This window comes from Heteronotia binoei, chromosome 17, assembly GCF_032191835.1.
Source record: "Heteronotia binoei isolate CCM8104 ecotype False Entrance Well chromosome 17, APGP_CSIRO_Hbin_v1, whole genome shotgun sequence".
NCBI classification, from domain to species: Eukaryota; Metazoa; Chordata; class Lepidosauria; order Squamata; family Gekkonidae; genus Heteronotia; species Heteronotia binoei.
In genome coordinates, this window is record NC_083239.1 from 5,094,766 (window position 1) to 5,116,365 (window position 21,600).

The 21,600-nt window shown below is 44.6% G+C and overlaps 1 protein-coding gene across 1 annotated transcript in view; it reads right to left on the reverse strand.

Moving 5' to 3' along the window:
- The window catches only part of OPRD1 (opioid receptor delta 1), a 48,687-nt gene extending 42,858 nt beyond the window's left edge, over positions 1-5,829 (reverse strand). The window contains exon 1 of the mRNA XM_060258425.1: positions 5,573-5,829. Coding sequence (XP_060114408.1) covers positions 5,573-5,799 — 227 coding nt within the window. The 5' untranslated portion in view covers positions 5,800-5,829. The remainder of the gene's footprint in view (positions 1-5,572) is intronic.
- Positions 5,830-21,600: the final 15,771 nt, after the last annotated feature.

Consider the following 21,600-nt stretch of genomic DNA (forward strand, 5'->3'; position numbering starts at 1 on the left):
GAGGATGGTAAGCAGCGGGGTGCCGCAGGGCTCAGTACTGGGTCCCATGCTCTTTAACTTGTTCATTAATGATTTGGAGTTGGGAGTAAGCAGTGAAGTGGCCAAGTTTGCAGATGACACTAAATTGTTCGGGGTGGTGAGAGCAAGAGAGGATTGTGAGGCACTCCAAAGGAATCTGTTGAGGCTGGGTGAGTGGGTGTCAACATGGCAGATGAGGTTCAATGTGGCCAAGTGCAAAGTAATGCACATTGGGGCCAAAAATCCCAGCTACAAATACAAATTGATGGATTGTGAACTGGCAGAGACTGACCAAGAGAGAGATCTTGGAGTCGTGGTAGATAACTCACTGAAAATGTCAAGACAGTGTGCGATTGCAACAAAAAAGGCCAATGCCATGCTGGGAATTATTAGGAAGGGAATTGAAAACAAATCAGCCAGTATCATAATGCCCCTGTATAAATCGATGGTGCCGTCTCATTTGGAATACTGTGTACAATTTTGGTCACCGCACCTCAAAAAGGATATTATAGCATTGGAAAAAGTGCAGAAAAGGACAACTAGAATGATTAAAGGTTTGGAACACTTTCCCTATGAAGAAATGTTAAAATGCTTGGGGCTCTTTAGCTTGGAGAAACATCGACTGTGGGGTGACATGATAGAGGTTTACAAGATTATGTATGGGATGGAGAAAGTAGAGAAAGAAGTACTTTTCTCCATTTCTCACAATACAAGAACTCGTGGGCATTCAATGAAATTGCTGAGCAGTCGGGTTAAAACAGATAAAAGGAAGTACTTCTTTACCCAAAGGGGGATTAACATGTGGAATTCACTGCCACAGGAGGTGGTGGCAGCTACAAGCATAGCCAGCTTCAAGAGGGGACTGGATAAAAACATCGAGCAGAGGTCCATCAGTGGCTATTAGCCACAGCATATTACTGGAACTGTCTGGGGCAGTGATGCTCTGTATTCTTGGTGCTTGGGGTGGGGCAAAGTAGAAGGGCTTCTAGACCCACTTGTGAACCTCCTGATGGCACGGGGTTTTTTTTTTGGCTACTGTGTGACACAGAGTGTTGGACTGGATGGACCATTGGCCTGATCCAACATGGCTTCTGTTATGTTCTTATGTGACACAGAGTGTTGGACTGGATGGGCCGTTGGCCTGATCCAACAGGGCTTCTCTTATGTTCTTATGTGACACAGAGTGTTGGACTGGATGGGCCATTGGCCTGATCCAACAGGGCTTCTCTTATGTTCTTATGACACAGAGTGATGGACTGGATGGGCCACTGGCCTGATCCAACATGGCTTCTCTTATGTTCTTATGTGACACAGAGTGTTGGACTGGATGGGCCATTGCCCTGATCCAACAGGGCTTCTCTTATGTTCTTATGTGACACAGAGTGTTGGACTGGATGGGCCATTGGCCTGATCGAACATGGCTTCTGTTATGTTCTTATGTTCTCTGAGCAGCTTACAATCTCCCTTTCCCTCCCCACAACAGACACCCTTGCAAAGTAGGTGGGGCTGACAGAGCTCTTTCAAGAACTGCTCTTGAGAGAACAGCTCTAAGAGAATTTGGGACTGACCCAAGGTCGCACCAGCAGATGGATCTGAAGTAGAACAATTTCAAGAAGAGCAACTGTGCTGTTTATTTCATAGAAACCAGCTGAGAAAATGTTCTGAGTTTTCATAGAACCTAATGCTACAAGCCCATTTTGACATGAATGAAGTTGAATGGCACTGGACTGCGCCTTGCTTGATTTATTCATGGAACAAGCTTGAGTGAATGAGCAACCAACTCAATCATATATCTGATGCACACTGATGGACGAACTGTGCTAATGAAGTGAGAAATAAACAACGTATACAAACTTCTTATTGTCCTGAAAAATCATGACCGGAGACAGTATGTAGGGTCTCCAGTACTGCCAGTGTTTAAGACTGATTAACAGTTAGTCAACACAAACACACGTCTAGGAAATTCACAAGTATGGTGTGATGTAGTGATTAGCATGTTGGGCTAGGATCTGGGAGACCCACATTTAAATCCCTACTCTGTCGTAGAAGCTTTCTTGGTGACCTTGTGTCAGTTACACAATTTCAGCCTAGTCTGTCTCACAGGGTTGTTGTAAGCACAAAATGGAAGGCATGAGAAGTATGCATGCTGCTTTGGGTCCCCACCGGGGAGAAAGTACAGCTATAAGTGAAGTTAAAACAATTCATCTCTGGGATTCATTACCACAGGATAATGTGATGTCTGCTAGCACAGGTATCAATGGCTAGGTAGGGTTGCCAATGTCTTCGAGTAGATAAGATAGATAAGAAGCTATCTATTCAGAAACAGAAGACCTCTGGTTTACCAAATTCTGGCGATGAAGTAATGTCTTGCCTGGTTTCCTGATACATTTTTTAGTTACAGTCAAAATGCAGGGATAGCTGGATACCATGTAAGAGGGGAAGGATGGTGGCTCAGTGGTAGAGCATCTGCATGGGAAGCAGAAGGCCCCAGGTTCAATCCCCGGCATCTCCAACTCAAAAGGGTCCAGGCAAAGAGGTGTGAAAAACCTCAGCTGGAGAGCCGCTGCCAGTCTGAGTAGACAAGACTGACTTTGATGGACCTAGGGTCTGATTCAGTATAAGGCAGCTTCATATGTTCAAGAATGCTAATTTTATTAATTCAGGATGATAATTCTTTGCCAGGGTCTTCTAGGGTGTCAGTCCTAAAACTGTCCCCAAAGAGCAAATGCTTATCAGTACTGATTTATAAAAATCAAAAGTAAATATAATTTTCTTTCCCTCGTGATTTTAAAAATATATTATTTCAGTTAACATAATGCCAGAAAGACTTAGCGACTGTCCGGCACCCCCCATGGATAATTCACTGTGTGCTGCTGCAAATGGAGAGGCATTCTCAGTGTCCATGGAAGTTTCCCCCCCACACTGTGCATGTCTCATTCTATTTCCCCATGCACCACCAATCTTTTTAAGGTTCTTTTTAAAAGCAATTATTAAACTGCTACAATGATATAATGCTATAGCAATCTAGTTTGTGCTGATTTTTTAAAGGCCCCCCCCCCCCCAAGACCTCTGGTGCTGGTGGTGCTGATGTGGGTGAAATGGCAGTTGGGAAATGGCAGTTGTGTGGGAGGATGAGGCAAGGGAAATGACGGTATGTGGGTGGAAATTAAAAAGTGTGCACTTTCTCACCCAAGCAGCCTACAACTGTATTTTGGCATGGTCTTGCCAATTTCTTTTTTTTGTCAAATCAGGTTTGAGAAACGTTTCAGCAAAGCGGAGGAAAAGCTGAGAGTAGGAATGGATAATGTAATTGTCTAGTTTGGGCGCATCAACGCAAACATGAGGTGGGGAAGTAATCTAGGAAATGGAATTTGCAATAATAGTGTTCACTGGTATCCAGTCTGTTACCCAGATTAGGCATCCTTCAAGGTGCAGACATATTTCATAGGCCTTGTTTTCAGTATGCCCCCAAAATCTCCAATTTCTCCATTCCATCCAATTCATTTCAAATCAACCCTACTTAGCATTGCCAGGATTTTTTTTTTTGTTTCAGAATTTTTTAATGTAAAAATTAAATTGGAGACTGATTCATGCAGTTACACAAAGAGAATCTTGATATTCAAATCACCGAATTTGATCACCTTCAGAATTGCAATTGGCTTGGCACAAGGACATTGTATTAGTTAATAACAATGTCACTGGAACTTCTCATCTGTTTACTACACAGACATGATGTGACTCTGTGGATGAGTTCTTGGAGTTTACTGCATGAACACAGGTTGCACAAAGTCTTGGATATTCTACACTAAAAGAGCAACAGGAAAAATAAGCCACGTTGCTTTTTGCATCCTCTTTCCCCAGATAAATGTGTGAATGATGACTCACAGTCCCCACGTTAACATTGGGGGGGGGGGGCTGTGCAGATTCCCCCCAGGATGTCTTGCAATAGTCAATAGTCAAGTTTATTCACAGCAGAAGCCAGCAAAAACAATACAAATAAAACCAATGCAGGCTTCAGTAACCCATTTAAATGGTGCTAAGAGAACAGAGGTAAAATTGCTACAATAAATTATGAAACATACATATAGTTTATAATGGGATAATAATGTGTTGCAAAATATGCACTTTGAATAAAAAAAGATCCCGTCGAGACTCTTGATTATCTAGAAGGATTAATATCTAATTGGCTTCACTAAGGCTGCTGCTGGCTCCATGTAAAGCTAGTTTAGAAAAGGCACAAAATTCTAAAACAAATCTAAGTTTAAGATTAGATGGTGAGCAACTGGATTGCATAACAGCTTAATGCCACTGACTTCCCAAGGCCAGAATCTTATCACTTATTTCAGGGAGTTTCTGATAAGGAGTATTTATCACCTTTCCGCATCAATACAATTCTTTCAATTTTTTCTTTACAATCAACACAACATTCAATCAAATCCAAGAGTTTAAAGAATGTACCATGTTTAGGACACCGGGGTTCCAGGGCTGGGCACCTGTATGTTCTTCTCAGTTCTAGGAATGGTTTTAAGGGACTGCCTATTTTCAACACTGAGCATACAGGCATATAACTTTTGCTTCACGCCTGAGATAAGCATGCATGCTCTGTTATTTTCCATACAGACCCTATATGGTTAAAAACCAGCACATTCTTATACACATCAAATACAGGCATACATGACAGTCTCACCTGATGAACAATGTCCTATTTTTCCGTTGTCACAAACACAGAATAATATATCTGTATTCCTGAGGCACTCAGTGGTCCAGACGATGTCATTAGCAAGACAATAGATGTTCACCACGAAGATCCTGCACCCACTCATACAATTATATCATAACATTATAGAGTTGGAAGGCACCTCCAGGATCATCTAGTCCTCAGTCAATCATAAAAAAACATCCCTTTGCATAGTTTTGGCACACATTAGAATCAATATCTCCTACTTAAAACCACCATCTCATACAATGATTTGCTACTAGTGATCCGATTCCCTATCCCACAATTAACACACAAAGCTATATCATCTTTTACCAGCCAGTGCACATACAACATGGGCATAAACAAAATTCCTCATATGCAGTAAGCCGTTGCTATGCAAGCTTCTAGCACTCAGAGTATACACGAGTACATATACTATATAAAATTTCCCTCCTCATGCAAAATTATCTTTCTCCCCAGGGCATATTTGGTGCAATACACTGTACACACTCACACGCACAACCTTCTTCTGTCTTTTTCTCTCTCCCTTTGTTTCTCTCCTACTTCTGCTTATGTTTGCATTACAAAGAATTCTGTTGCCATCTCTCTCTCTCTCTCTCTCTCTCTCTCTCTCTCACACACACACACACACAGAATCTGTAAGATCCTGTTTTAATAACACACTTTAATTTCCAAGTTAGTGGTACACCTCAATTCTATTGATCTTACCATACGTACAAAGCACAGTCTCTTTACCCACTGATGAAAAGGAGATAAAACATTGAAAGGGAGATATGCATAGGCTTTCTAGACCAGGAAGAATCTGGGGCTTCTCACCCACAGCCCTGCCCTTACCTCACAATGCCATAAATGACCAAGATATTTCCCAGCAGACCCACCACGCAGACCACCGAATACAGGGCCGTGATAGCGATAGCGATGATGATCGAACTGGTGTTCTTCATGGCATATGGCCTCGTGTCATTGGCCATAGCGAGAGAATCCGAGCTGAAATCTTGCAAAGTGCTGTTGAAGAAGTAGGTAGGATAGGTTTCAGCACTGGGGAGGATGGATAAATCCATCGCCGGCTGCAGCTCCCAGATGCCACCCTTCGATCGATTGAACCGACTGAGGCAATGGTTTGCCCTTCAGATGCTGATAATAAGCTGTTCCCTATAGATGGTGCTGAGCAAGGAAAGCATTCCGTTCACAGTCTGATCGCTCTCCCTCGCACAGCGCATTCAAACAAAAACTTGGGGGACGAGGGGGATTGGCTACCAGTCTGAAGACAGGAGCTCTGAGTGACAGCTGTTGGCCAGCAAATCTGGCATCTCTTCCAGCCTGCCTTCAGCAGTCTCATACAGAGCCAATGCTGCACTGCTTCCTTCCTCTGCTGATGAGCACTTGAGTGTGAAGGACTGAATAAGAAGCACTCTTTATGGTTGCGATTTCTTAAAGAAAGAGAGGGGAGGGAATCTGTCATTTCCCTTGGTCACTGGAAACAACATCGTGATTGCAGATTTAAAGAGAGGCTGTCAATCAAAACCTGAAGGATCGGTGGGGAGGGGGAAATAATCCTATATATTACTCTCTCTGCTGTCTTCAGAACATTCTCTTGTTGGCTAATGAATTCGAAGAGAAATTATCGTTGCTGGTCTCCAGTGCCACCAAGGATAGCTATTCTTCAAGGAGCTTTTTGCTGGCTAGGGAAATATAGGAAATGAGTAAAACAATTAGCATCGCAACCCGCATTCTTGGAAACAGAAAACATTTAGAATCTGGTAATTAAATCAAATAAAACATTTCAAAAATCTATTTTTTAAAACAAAATTGCTTTGAAAAATAGTTACCGGTATGAGATATATAACTGAATACAATTAGGCATAAATACAGTCAGGCAATAAAAGGCATTCAAATTAAATTCTACATCCTCAGCCTCATTTTTGAACTATAAGTAGACCAATATGTTTGATTTTTTTTAAATGTCATTTTATCCATAAAGTATCTCCTTCCAATTAACTTTGTATACATTGTAGTTTTCTTTCTTCTGCTCCCCTCTCTTTTATTCACCCCTTTAGATCTTATTTAAAATGAATTCTGTTTCTCCCTTCCTAACAAGTTGTATAACTAAAGGCACTATTTTGTATAAGGTCTGAGGAATCAGTACTTATCGAAATGGCTTTAATATTAAACATGAAAAAATAACTATGTGCCAAGAGCAAAGGAAGTGCTTGATTCCTTCTCTTTCATGCCATTAGAGTTTGTAATACAAGAATAACTTTAAGTCTGCAGGGGAAAAGGAAAGGTCCCCTGTGCAAACACCAGTCGTTTCCGACTCTGGGGTGACATTGCTTTCACAACATTTTCACGACAGACTTTTTACAGAGTGGTTTGCCATTGCCTTCCCCAGTCATCTACGCTTTCCCCCCAGCAAGCTGGGTACTCATTTTACTGACCTCGGAAGGATGGAAGGCTGAGTCAACCTTCAGCCGGCTACCTGAAAACCCAGCTTCCACTGGGGATCGAACTCAGGTCGTGAGCAGAGCTTAGGACTGCAGTACTGCAGCTTTAACACTCTGCGCAACGGGGCTCTTGATAAGTCTGCCAAACAAAGGCACAAATACAGGGGAAAACGATTACAGAAGGAGATTTATGCCGTAAAGAGAACTGCATCTTGGATCACAGCACAATGGAATTCAATTCTTTGCTTTTAATTTATTTTGTTCTCCTCGTAGAAAAATAATGGGCTCCTCAGGGTGACAAACTGCATATTGAAAACAATTATGAGTTTACTTGTGCCTGTGTATTGTGATAGTAGCGTTCTCTTGTACATATACACAAAAGGCATTAATCCCCTCTGTCTAGGCTTCCCAATCCCCAGGTCCCAGCGGGGGATCCCCTGGTTTTACAGGCTTCCCCCCTCCCCCAGCCAGCTGGCCGGCGGGGGAAGCTCCACCCCCACAGCCATTATGCACCTCCAGGAACGATTCCCATAGGGAATGATGGGGAATTGATCCGCAGGTGTCAGGGGCTCTGGGAAGGCTGTTTTTTGAGGTAGAGGTGCCAAAGTTTCCGTATAGCATCTAGTGCCTCTCCCCAAAATGCCTCCCAAGTTTCAAAAGGATTGGACCAGGGGGTCTAATTCTATGAGCCCCAAAAGAAGGTGCCCCTATCCTTCATTATTTTCTATGGAAGGAAGGCATTCTAAAAGGTGTGCTGTCCCTTTAAATGTGATGGCCAGAACTCCCTTGGAGTTCAATTATGCTTGTCACACCCTTGTTCCTGGCTCCGCCCCAATGTCTCCTGGCTCCACCCCCAAAGTCCCCAGATATTTCTTGAATTGGACTTGGCAACCCTACCTCTGTCTTTTCATCTAGCTATAAATTTCTTTAATTAAGCAGTGTAACACAAAGTGTTATGCTTTACCACAAGGGGTTCCAAAGAGTTGCATCAGAAATGATCTCTCTCTCTCTCTCTCTCTCTCTCTCACACACACACACACCCCTTTGCTCTTCTCCGGCAATGTTTTGAAACAGTTTACACAAAGATTAGGCAATGGAAGGATGGGCCAAACAAATGAAAAACAAAATGAATCAAAGCTTTCTTTTTTGATGCAGAAATTAGTACTCCCTAATTTTTTAAGGTCTTGTTTACTTCATTTATACCCTGCCTTTCTCCCTTATGTGAACCCAAAACAGCTTATTATTTGTATTTCCAAATGCATACGTGGAGCCAAAGCTATATATCTGTAGGCATACTGCAGAGTTGCTAATCATGAATCAGCTCCCCGAAGAGAGCAGTTTTATCCCAAGGATGCTTTAACTTCTGCCAGTTCACAGACTCAGTTTCTTCCGGATCTAACAGCCTTGACTTCTGCTGCAACTTCTCCCTGCTACAACTCTGCAGAGCTCTGGCCTCATGCACCATTTGCTCTTCCCAGACAGCCCATTTATAAAGATAGCTGGCATGTGATAGAGGTTAGTGCCAGACTGGGATCTGGGAGGCTCAAGTTTTAAACAGCATGAAAACTCACTGGCCTGGGTAACTTTGGGCCAGTCCCATATTCAGCCTAATCTTCTGGAGAGGTTGTGAGGATAAAATGGTGGAAGGGAAAACAATGATGTACATTCATTTTGATTCCCAATTGGAGAAGATTAGGAAGTAACAATTTTAATAATAATTATCCTCCTTAGGAGTAATCAGAAACTTAATGCACAATTGCCTCCCAGCATCTATAACACAGTTATTGGAACTCTTGGGTAGCATTCTGCACTTTCCTAAGGCCAAACAGAGTGATCACTTTTACACTGTTTAAAGACTTTGATCTTCCCTGGAAGAAGTCTCCAATGGAAGGAGCCTAATCCAACCCCAAAGCTTCGGATTTTGCACACAAAGTTTCTTCTGCAACATCAGCTGTCTGCCTGTAAATATACGAAAGGGGCAAGAACAAGACAATAACAATATAGAGATTGAAGTTTCCATTTCTTTATTGTTGTAGGATTTCATTCTGCGAAGAGTTCACCTCCTTCAGAACAGGCACATGTGCTGTTTGCCCCAGCAAAAAGTTCCTTCTGTTCCTATACTATATTTTAGTAAGACTCAAGTGTACAGAAAAACCTGTCCGTATGGTTCTTTATATAGCAATTGAATTTTGTTTGTGGTGTTTTATCAATAGGCATCCACTGTGATAAAACACCATGCTGATGAATATCCGTTGATCATCTTACAGTGACCATCACTGTACATGTGCACATTGAGAAACTATAATGGGGGGGGGGGGATACATGAAAAAATGGAAGGTCATAAAAGCAGCAGCAAATTGTCAATGGAACGTGCTCTATTTGGCCAATAAAACAATGGGGGATTCTTAATGCATCCAGATAAGCTGCAACATTTAACTTACAGAGAAAAACTTGAATGAGGAGAATTTTAGAAGCAGTGCTGTATCATGGCAACCTACACCTTCTGTCTATTTAGAGAAAATTTCAACTCTTCACCCAGAAGGGGGATCCTAAATCTGCAGGAATATGATCTGTAACATCAAGACTTTGCTAAAAGAGTTATGTCTCTCAACCACTACTTGGCTTGGACTGACTTTTTATTTAAAGTCTTATTTTACTAGTACACAGTCTAGCATGCTTTTCCTCTGTGTCTGCTTTCCACCTTACAAGAGACCCACGGTCCCAAAATACTACTGGGTTTAATATTTTCAAAGAGAATGCAGACTTACTGATTTATGTATGCAAACATTGCATTTTTGTTCTAGTAGCCTTTGGGGATGCCTGAAAGCCTAATTAGCAGTGCTGTCCTAAGCATAGTTACACCTTTCTAACGCGCTTGAAGTTAATGGGTTTAGAAGGACATCACTTTGTTTAGGATTTCACTGTTGGTCTGAATGATTTTCTCTGCCCCACTTTAGGGTTTGCACCACACCTAACATCTTTTTCTCTCGTTTTTTTTTAAAAATCTATTCTGAAGAAGGATTCTGGTTAACTTGCTGATTATTTTTGTAATGTTTGAGTTCATCCTCATTGAACCTATGAAGCTGCCTTATACTGAATCATACCCTTGGTCCATCAAAGTCAGTATTGTCTTCTCAGACTGGCAGCGGCTCTCCAGGGTCTCAAGCGGAGGTTTTTCACACCTATTTACCTGGACCCTTTTTTGGAGATGCCAGGGATTGAACCTGGGACCTTCTGCTTCCCAAGCAGATGCTCTACCACTGAGCCACCGTCCCTCCCCAAAAAGGAGGGGTGCACAGCATATAGACCTCAGTGCACATAAATCTCCATTGAACATATGAAGCTGCCTTCTACTGAATCAGTCCCTTGGTCCAACAAAGTCAGTCTTGTCTTCTCAGACTGGCAGCAGCTCTCCAGGGTCTCAAGCTGAGGTTTTCACACCTCTTTGCCTGGACCCTTTTTTGGAGATGCCAGGGATAGAACCTGGGACCTTCTGCTTCCCAAGCAGATGCTCTACCACTGAGCCACCGTCCCTCCCCCAAAAGGAGGGGTGCACAGCATATAGACCTCAGTGCACATAAATCTCCATTGAACATATGAACATATGAAGCTGCCTTCTACTGAATCAGACCTTTGGTCCATCCAAGTCAGTATTGTCTTCTCAGACTGGCAGGGCTCTCCAGGGTCTCAAGCTGAGGTTTTTCACACCTATTTGCCTGGACCCTTTTTTGGAGATGCCAGGGATTGAACCTGGGACCTTCTGCTTCCCAAGCATATGCTCTACCACTGAGCCACCGTCCCTCCCCATTAGGGGCTGAGTGTAACTCTGAATTAATTAAATGGCCTTAAAGGTGCTATTGGACTCAGACTTTAGTCTCAGGATTGATAGTCTGGAAATGGATGTCAGTATTGCAGTGGAGAGTGACGACATTGGGATTCTGTTGCTTCAGACCAACATGGCTGCCCACCCGGATTTACATTTTGTTTGGTAAACAGTTTAAACCTTGGAGGAAAAAAGTCTGCTGTCTTACTGGCAGGTCTTAAAACACTTGAAGAAAAAGGCAACCAAGACTTTATTATCTCGGATTTGTAGTACAGGACACAAAAGAGGTTAAATAGCCTGAATTATCAAAAACAAAGAAACAAAAAAAACCTCAGCAAATATTCTGTGTTTTCATAATTCTTCCCATCAACTCTTTTTAAAATTATTTTTTACAGAAGATGGTGTCCTCATTTATGTAGACAATAATACTGTTGCCTGGATTACATTAGGAAGGAACTAATGGGCACTTATTTAAGCACAATAGACTACACACGCAACAGCAGGTTTCCTGGGTAAGAGTTCCAAAGGTGTTTGCTGCACTGCAGCAAAAGCAAATGGGAGTCTAGTGCCATCTTAATGTCACTATTGTGTGTAAAGAGACAGCTTATAGCATGTGCTGCAGAACAGAAAGTAGATCTGAAGGCTTAGATGATCTACATGACAGCAGGTGGCTGGCTGCCAGAAGGATTGCATCAGCCAGCAGAGTCAGCATGACACAGCAAGTTGCTGATTGGCTGTCCACTGTATAAATGTACAGAGTAACTGTGGTGATTGTGGGTTAAAGGAGTTGGAGTGCAGCGGAGCATATTGTCAGACAGGAGAGTGAGTGGTATTGTAAATAAATGTATATAGTGGTTTTACACCTACTGTGTACAGCCTTCATTCTTGCGTCGCTAAGAATCACCCTCTTGGTCTCGAAGCGCATCGACAGGGTTATGGGCCCAGCACGCTTCCGCTGCGCCTAGAAGACCTGAGAGAGAGGTGGTAAAGAAAGGACGCTGACTTGCTCCAGAGGCTGCCTAGGAGGTGAGACCAGCAGTGGCTGAAAGGAGTCTGAGCAGGATGGCTACAGCAGCAGCTACTGTGCTGGTGGAGAAGCTCACCACTACCAACTACAACACCTGGTCGCTGAGGTTAGAGCATTTCCTGAAGAAAGAGGGGCTTTGGGACTGTGTGTGAGCTCCTCCAGCTAATCCCACAGCGGCAGAGGCCGTTCAGGATCAAAAAGCTCTAGCCACAATGATTCTAAGTGTTGCAGACGACCAGCTGGTGCATGTCCGTGGGCACCAGACAGCAAAGGAGGCTTGGGAAGCTCTCAAGGCTGTGTATGTACAGAAGTCAGCAGGCACGCTGATATCCCTATGGAGGAGGCTCTACAGGAAACGTATGCTGGCCGGGGAGTCGATGAGGGACCACCTCGATGGTATGTCTAATTGTTTCCAAGACCTAGAAGCAAGAGGGAAGGCCGTGGCTGAGGAAGATAAGGTGTACATCATATTGAGCTCTCTGGATGAGAGATATGACATGCTGGTGCTAGCATTTGAAGGGCAGGATGCCGACAAGCTAACTTTGCCTTATGTGACCGGCAAACTCCTGGCTGAAGAGCAGAGGCAGCTGGAAAGCAAGAGAGAGCAGACTCGAGCCAAGGAAGAAGATAAGCCGAGGTCTGTCGGGGCTGTTTCCAGCTGGCAAGCCGAAGAGGAGGAGAAAGCCTTGCAAGTGCGGAGGAGCCGTTGTTATCTGTGTAATCAACTCAGACATTTGAAGAGATTTTGTCCCCAGCAACAGAGAAAGAGCTGGCAGCAGTCTTCAAGGACTCCCCAGGTGACTCTGGTAAGAACTGGTCCGGGACTGCAGAGTCTGCCCTGGGTTGTAGATTCTGGGGCTACTCAGATATTCTGCTGCCAGAAAGAAGAGCTGCAAGACTGCAAGCCAGCTGAGCAGAGGACTGTGGGCTTAGCTGATGGGAGACAAGCTAGCGTGCTTTGCCAAGGCGCAGTCTATTTTCCTGGACTTAATCACAGGTTTGAGAATGTATTATGTGTGCCAGAGTTAGAAACTAACTTGCTAAGTGTCTCCGTCCTGGCAAAAGCTGGGTTTACCGTAATATTTGATAAGCAGGGCTGTGCAATTTTGAAACAGGGTAAACAGCTGGCTAAAGGCACTCTGAGAGCCAATGTGTATGAGCTTATACAAAATGTGGGGAAGGCACAGACTGTGTGGAATAGACAGCCACACAGCAGGTGCATTCACAGGCTGCATAGAAGGCTGGGTCATGCCAGCTACCACACAATAAATAAAACTCTGGAGATATTAGAGGGAGTGAAGGTTGACAAATGCAATGCCTTCCTAAATTGCAATGTTTGTAAAGAAGCCAAATCAAGGGCAGTTCCATCGACCAAACGGAGTGAACGAGTGTCTGAGAGACCGCTCCAATTAATACATGCCGACCTGGTGGGGCCGTATGCACCCAGTGTTTCTAAAAACAGGTTTGGGTTAATTTTGGTCGATGACCACAGCAGGTTTGCGTGGGTGTATGATATTAAGCACAAAAGTGATGTCTGTGCCACCTTCAAGTACTGGGCTAGGAGAGTGCAAAAACAGTTAAATGCCAAGATTGCCTCAATCCAGACTGACCAGGGGGGTGAATTCCTGAACAAAGAGTTTGCCAACTATTTGAGGCAAGAGGGCATAGAGCATAGAGTTGCCAATGTTTCCTCTCCGTGGGAAAACGGGATTGTGGAATGGAGAGTAGGAGTACTCCAAGGTATTTGCCATGCTTTGTTAGAAGATAGTGGTCTAAGGCAGGCATACTGGGGTGAAGCCTTAAAGGCATCCTGTTATATTTCCAACTGGTTGTGGACAGAGGCTATAAACGATATACCCTACAGGGTCTTGTATGGGAGAAAGCCATCCCTGGATCACCTAAGAATATTTGGTTCAAAGGCTTGGGTGAACATCCCTCTGGATAAGAGGAGGAAGGGAGGTCCCAAAGCCAGAAAGCTTGTGTTTATAGGGTACCAAAATGGCATGAAGTCCTGGAGGTTTGTGGACAATAATGACTTGATTAGGCTGAGTAGGTCTGCCTCGTTTTGCGAGGATGATAATTGGGCCAAGATTCATGCTAATGAAATGCCTAAGGAAAATAAGCTGCAACTGTCTCTGACAAGTGAGAAGGGAGCCGGTCAGAGTCTCTGCAAGAGAGAATAAAGGTGTGCCGCCCAAAAGATATGGTTTTGACACTGATGTGAATTATCTGGGCAAGGGAAATAGTTTGCCAGATGGAAAGCCAAGGGGCTATGTAAGTGCACCAGAGGTACACATGGATACTTCCTTCACTAGGGAAGAGGGAGGTTATACCTATGTATATGATGACCATCCTAAAACATATCCCAGTGTGTTGGAACTGTTGAATGAGATGTCTCTTGGAGAAGAAGGAGACACATGAGCAAAGCCTGGAAGGAGAGGCTGTAAGCAATAACTGAATTAAAAAGGGTGCAATGTACAAATGCAAAAGTGCTGGAATGTAAAGACAATGCTGTAAAATAAAACAAACTTACTGTTTGAAGATGTATGATAACTATGTAACAAAACTATTGTAAACCTGAGCTGAATGGTGTAAACAATTTTCAAAACTGCAAATGTTAAGCTATGTGTAAGAAAACCTGAAATCTGTGAGCAAATGTGATTTGAAATGTATGTGCACCTTTACACCACAAGATACGGTACTGTGTGTTTTCAACAAGTCTGGGAAACTTGTTACTGAACAGTAACCAATGTATATATGGGAATGTATATAATCAATGTAACCAATGTATTGATGGTAAAGTGATCAATGTGTATATGCCATGTTATAATGGATGTATGACAGCATTAGCTATAACCTGAGGAGGGGTGTCACTATTGTGTGTAAAGAGACAGCTTATAGCATGTGCTGCAGAACAGAAAGTAGATCTGAAGGCTTAGATGATCTACATGACAGCAGGTGGCTGGTTGCCAAAAGGATTGCATCAGCCAGCAGAGTCAGCATGACACAGCAAGTTGCTGATTGGCTGTCCACTGTATAAATGTACAGAGTAACTGTGGTGATTGTGGGTTAAAGGAGTTGGAGTGCAGCGGAGCATATTGTCAGTCAGGAGAGTGAGTGGTATTGTAAATAAATGTATATAGTGGTTTTACAGCTACTGTGTACATCCTTCATTCTTGCGTCGCTAAGAATCACCCTCTTGGTCTCGAAGCGCATCGACACTTAAAGACTAACAAGATTTTAACGCTGCACAAGTTTTATAAATGAAAGTTCACTTCTTCACATGCATGTCAAATATACATTTCTGTTATGAACCAAAAATGTCAAAGGGAACATGAAATGCAGGAAGTAGAGTATAAGAGGAAATGAGGTAAAATCCAAATGTGATCAAGAAAAGTACAGAGACCATTTACATCAGCAGCAATAGGTCCCTTGGATACCCAGTACGGCATAGTGGTTAGCGAATCAGACTAGGAACTGGGAGACCCAGATACGAATCCCTCATTCTGCCGTGGAATCTTGCTGGGTGACCTTGAGCCACCAGTCACACACGCTCAGCCTAACCTACCTCACTGGGTTGTTGTAACATTAAAGTGTTGGAGAGGAGAATGATCAGCTTTTCCCCATTTCCACCTGATCAGGCAGCTGGTTCCCTATCTCACCTCTTGAGGACTTAGCTACAGTGATCCACGCAACGATCACTTCCAGGCTGGGTTACTGTAACTCACTGTATGCGGTGCTACCCTTGAACCTGATCTGGGAACTGCAGCTAGTGCAGAATGCAGTGGGTGTGCATCCTTTGTGGGCGTGCATCCAGATGGTGCTTTGCTGACTGCACTGGCTGCCAGTTAAATACCATATCCAGTTCAAAGTTATGGGATTAACCTTTAAAGCCCTACATGGCCTGGGACCAGCATATTTACAGGACCACCACTCCCCATATGTGCCCAAGAGAGCCTTGCTCTCTGTGGATCAACATCTCCTGATGATCCCCAGCCTGAGAGACATCCACTTAGCCTCAACCAGGATCAGGGCTTTTTCAGCCCCGGCCCTAGCCTGGTGGAACATGGTCCCACTTGAGATCAGGGCCTTGCAAGAGCTACAGCTGTTCTGCAGGAGATGGAAGTGTTCTTCCAGGCCTTTGGGTGAGGCGGCAGGTGTTAAAAACCATCTTGGCCACCCCTGTCTCAGTATCTGTCTAGTGCCTTCCAGACACTGCTTATTATCTATAGGGAGCTATATTTTAGGTACCTCCCACCATCTGATCAAAACTACTACAATTCAGGCTATTTACCATCACCATTGCCTGTAGAAACATCACAGGAGACATGTTTTAATGCCAATTATTTTAATTACTTAATTGTTTCTATATCATTGGGATTCGTTGTATTTTTTTATCATTTTTTTTATCATGTTGTGAGCTGCCCTGAGCCCATTTATGGGGTAGGGTGGGGTAGGCCACAAGCATAGCCACCTTCAAGAGGGGTTTAAATAAAAAATATGGAGCACAGGTCCATCAGTGGCTATTAGCCACAGTGTGTGTATATATAAATTTTTTTGCCACTGTGTGACACAGAGTGTTGGACTGGATGGGCCGTTGGCCTGATCCAACATGGCTTCTCATGTTCTGATGTGACACAGAGTGTTGGACTGGATGGGCCGTTGGCCTGATCCAACATGGCTTCTCTTATGTTCTTATGTGACACAGAGTGTCAGACTGGATGGGCCATTAGCCTGATCCAACATGGCTTCTCTTATGTTCTTATGTGACACAGAGTGTTGGACTGGATGGGCCATTGGCCTGATCCAGCATGGCTTCTCTTATGTTCTTATGTGACACAGAGTGTTGGACTGGATGGGCCATTGGCCTGATCCAACATGGCTTCTCTTATGTTCTTATAAGTTAAATAAATAAATAAATAAATGATGTAAACTATTTTGGGTTCCCACGGAGGAGAAAAGTCAGATGATGATGAAGAAGAGGATATTGGATTTATATCCCACCCTATATTATGAATCTCAGGGTCTCAAAGAGGTCACAATCTCCTTTACCTTCCCCCCCCCCACACACACACAACAGACCTCCTGTGAGGTAGGTGGGGCTGAGAGAGCTCTTACAGCAGCTGCTCTTTCAAGGACAACTCCTACGAGAGCTATGTCCGACCCAAGGCCATTCCAGCAGCCGCAAGTGGAAGAGTGGGGAATCGAATTAAGTAAACAAATAAAACAGCAGATCTTCATCTCCTCCTTTCTCATGTATACATCTAAATGCAGTAATGCTTAGCTAATGTTAAGACAGCCCCGAACCAGCATGGCCCAGGCTAGACCAATCTCATCAGCTCTCAAAAGCTAAGTAGGGTCCGCCCTGGTTAGTATTTGGAAGGGAGACCACCAAGGAAGACCAGGGTTGCTCTAACCTTAACCACTTCTGAATATCTCTTGCCCTGAAAACTCCACAAGGGGTTACCATGTCAGCTGCAGTTTGATGGTACTTTCCACCACCACCAAAACTAGTCAGACTGGGAAGCATTACTACGAGACATCCCATTTAGTAAATAGTTTAAGCATCCAGGCTTAGATTTTCACCACAATTTTTTTTAAAAACACATTTTGATAATATTGTGAAGAAATAAAGGATCTTCTCCTAAATGGAAAAAGAAAATTGCTTGTATCTAGACCAGCATTTTGGTAGATGCTGAGGTTTTCTACCTACATAAGCAACTTATAGGGCGTTTTCCCACAGAGCTTACCTCGGAGCGACGTCCCTCTTCACCGTGCAGCGTCTGCGCGGATTTCGCACCAACTGCTCCGCATAACCAGGAAGAGCCTCGGCTTTTGCATCGTTAACGTAAACTGGTTTTTAGCGGTTTATATCTGCGACGCAAAAGACGCAGCTCTTCCTGGTTATGCGGAGCAGTTGGTGCGAAATCCGCGCAGACGCTGTGCGGTGAAGAGGGACGTCGCTCCGAGATAAGCTCTGTGGGAAAACGCCCATAGAGTTGGAAGGGGGCCATACAGACCATCTAGTCCAACCCCCTGCTTCATGCAAGATCAGCCTAAAACATCTCTGCTCACTTAGACCTGCTTGTGTGTGTGTGGGGGGGGGTGTCTCTTGTGCCCCAAGAATAGGGATGGGATAAGCGTGCTGCTGCAGTGCTTTGTTCACTGTGCATTTGTAGTCCGCACAGATTCTGACAGCTCTGTTGGGCTTGAGTGGCGACTATTGGTGTCTCTCATTTCACATGATAGAGCAGGGCTCCAGGACTCCCTGCTCTATCAGCCAGTCCATTTCCTCATCTATCTTCAGCTTAAGAGTGAAGGGAACTCAGCAGACCTTCATACAGATGGGAGCCATCACCCATGGCTGGACTGAGGTTTAAGGAAACTGGAGGGCTGGTGTACTTCCCCAAGGAACCTTTGAACACTGTGGGGAACTCACTGCAGATGGATGCAACATCAATGTAGCTGATCTGCTGGATGCTGGTCATGATGATGCCCAATGGTTGGAACCATTCCAGGCTGAGCAGGCTCTGTAGGTGGCCTTGGACAACCACCAAATGAAGTGGCCCCTTAAAGTCCTTGTAGGCGACCTGGAACATGCCGATGTCCAAGACTGGCACTCAGTGGCCCTGGAAGTCCTTGAGAAGCAAATTGAATGATTCAAGGCAGTGGCCAGATGACTTAGGGCAGATGCACTGGAACGTGCTGTAGGAGATGATGGACAGTGCAGATCCAGAGGCGACTTCCATCTCTCAGGGCACGTTCCGTATCCTCACCGTCACCTTGATCTTGACACATGTTAGTGGTTGTAGTGTCAGGACAGGGAAGCTGTTGGTCTCAGCTGGCATGGTGGAGCATAAAGAGAGGGTGTGACAGTCTTCATGGTGGATGTAAATCTTCCTGGAGACTGGCAGTGGCTTCCGTCTCAACCTCAGCAACATGTCACAGGGCCGAGTGGAGTGGCAGGTGAGAGTGATGTGCCCTGTTTTTCCGCAGTTATGTCCAAGACTGGCACTCAGTGGCCCTGGAAGCCCTTGAGAAGCAAATTGAATGATTCAAGGCAGTGGCCAGATGACTTAGGTCAGTTATGGCATTGTGTGTCTCATTGTTATGGCATTGTGTGTCTCAGAACTGGCACATCTTCCTTTGGTGGGACCCTCTGCAGCTGGTGCAAGGAACCTCCTGGAAGGACTGCGTCCCTTTGTCCTTCCAGCTGGTGACTTTCGTGAGCAGACCTTCCTCGTCATCCTTGTCCATGGAGAAGAATTCCTCGATATGCCCCTTGAGGATGATTTCGGTTTTGTGGGAAGGAGGTGGGCTACACATCTGGCATCCTTCCTTCATCGACCTCTCTGTGGCTTTTGTGGCAATGGCCTCTTTTTGTGCTGTCTTGAAGTCCAGGTTCCTCTTTGCGAAGAGTCATCTGTGGAGCTTCTCATCTCAGAGGCCGCACATCAAGCGATTGCAGGGGGCGATTGCAAGGTTGGAAAACTCACAGCTTTCCTAAGGGCAGTCATGAAGGCAGGGATTGTTTTCCCTGGAGCCTGGTCTCATTTGTAGAAGGCGTGGTGGCAGGTGATGCTGAAAGTCTGTAGCAAGAAGCGGTCTTGAAGATGGTGGCAAAGGATACTGCGCTGATTTCTTCTGGTGCCATGAAAGCTTGGGTGATCTCGAAGGTGGCTCGCCTGCAGTTGCTGAGGATTGTGGCTTTGGTGCACTCTTTCATTTCATTTTATTTGATTTATATCCCGCCCTACCCCACCAAGGTGGGCTCAGGGCGGCTCTGCATTGGTGATCTCATTTGCTGTGAGATGGAACTGGAATTGAGAGATGTATGAGTCCCAGTCCTCGGCAGCAGCTTTGAATGGTTCGAAATGGCTATTGGCAGCCATGCTGGCTACAACACTGGAGCAATTGAGTGAATGTGTGCCAGTTGGCCGAGGTGACAATTCATCATTGACGAGTGATTGAGCTCCATTTCTTGGGGCTGCCTACCCAAGCATAATCCCATCCTTGTCGCCAATGTAAAGATGGATTTCAGCATAACTTTGTTTATTAGTGAGAATGCCACTGAAAAACACATGCAGCAAGCTGCGACTATATACACATAACTCACCACCAAAACACACCCCCAAATAAAAAAATCAACCAATAGAAACCTCAAGTTTGGGGAGGAACGGTGGCTCAGTGGTAGAGCATCTGCTTGGGAAGCAGAAGGTCCCAGGTTCAATCCCTGGCATCTCCCCAAAAAAGGGTCCAGGCAGATAGGTGTGAAAATCCTCAGCTTGAGACCCTGGAGAGCCGCTGCCAGTCTGAGAAGACAATACTGACTTTGATGGACCAAAGGTCTGATTCAGTATAAGGCAGCTTCATATGTAGGAGGGACGGTGGCTCAGTGGTAGAGCATCTGCTTGGGAAGCAGAAGGTCCCAGGTTCAATCCCTGGCATCTCCAAAAAAGGGTCCAGGCAAATAGGGGTGAAAAACCTCAGCTTGAGACCCTGGAGAGCCGCTGCCGGTCTGAGAAGACAATACTGACTTTGATGGACCAGAGGTCTGATTCAGTATAAGGCAGCTTCATATGTTCATATGTTCAAGTGCTGTGGAACCCAGTTTGCTAGAGTGTTAGTCCATAGAGGGTACCTGATTGGCTGGCTCCGCAAGTGCTGCCAACCTGAATGCAGCTGTAAGAAGCCTTTCAAACAAAGAACCTTCACTTGAAGCTCTCAATACACTACAAGAGACATCATCAGAGTGCCAACATCTGGTGGGAGAAAAGAGGATGTGGGAACTGGGTGAAGGCCAAGTGAATGGGTCACAGGCAAAGTAGACTGTTTTGAGGAACTTGAACTGGACAGCCTCAAAATCACATAACCAAAAAGAAAAAATAGAAAACATTTACAAGAAGAAACTATATGTTTAAATATAACATAGTTAGGGTTGCCAAGTCCAATTTGGGGGTGGAGCCAGGAGACATTGGGGGAGGAGCCAGGAGCAAGGGTGTGGCAAGCATAATTGAACTCCAAGGGAGTTCTGGCCATCACATTTAAAGGGACAGCACACCTTTTAGAATGCCTTCCTTCCATAGAAAATAATGAAGGATAGGGGCACCTTCTTTTGGGGCTCATAGAATTGGACCCCCTGGTCCAATCCTTTTGAAACTTGGTAGGTATTTTGGGGAGAGGCACTAGATGCTATACGGAAAATTTGGCACCTCTACCTCAAAAAACAGCCCCCCCCAGTGCCCCTGACACCCGCGGATCAATTCCCCATCATTCCCTATGGGAATCTTTCCTGGAGGTGCATAATGGCTGTGGGGGTGGGGCTTCCCCCGCCAGCCAGCTGGCTGGGGGAGGGGGGAAGCCTGTAAAACCGAGGGATCCCCCGCTGGGACCTGGGGATTGGGAAGCCTAAACATAGTATAAATATAACATAAATTTGCTGGCAGTGATATTCCAGGAAAACAAAACCTATGACATACTAGACTTTTGTGCATACTCACAATAACTTCCTTTTCTTGGATAAGTTTCTTTTTTTCTTGGTAATGATGTAATGGACATCAGTGCATATTTG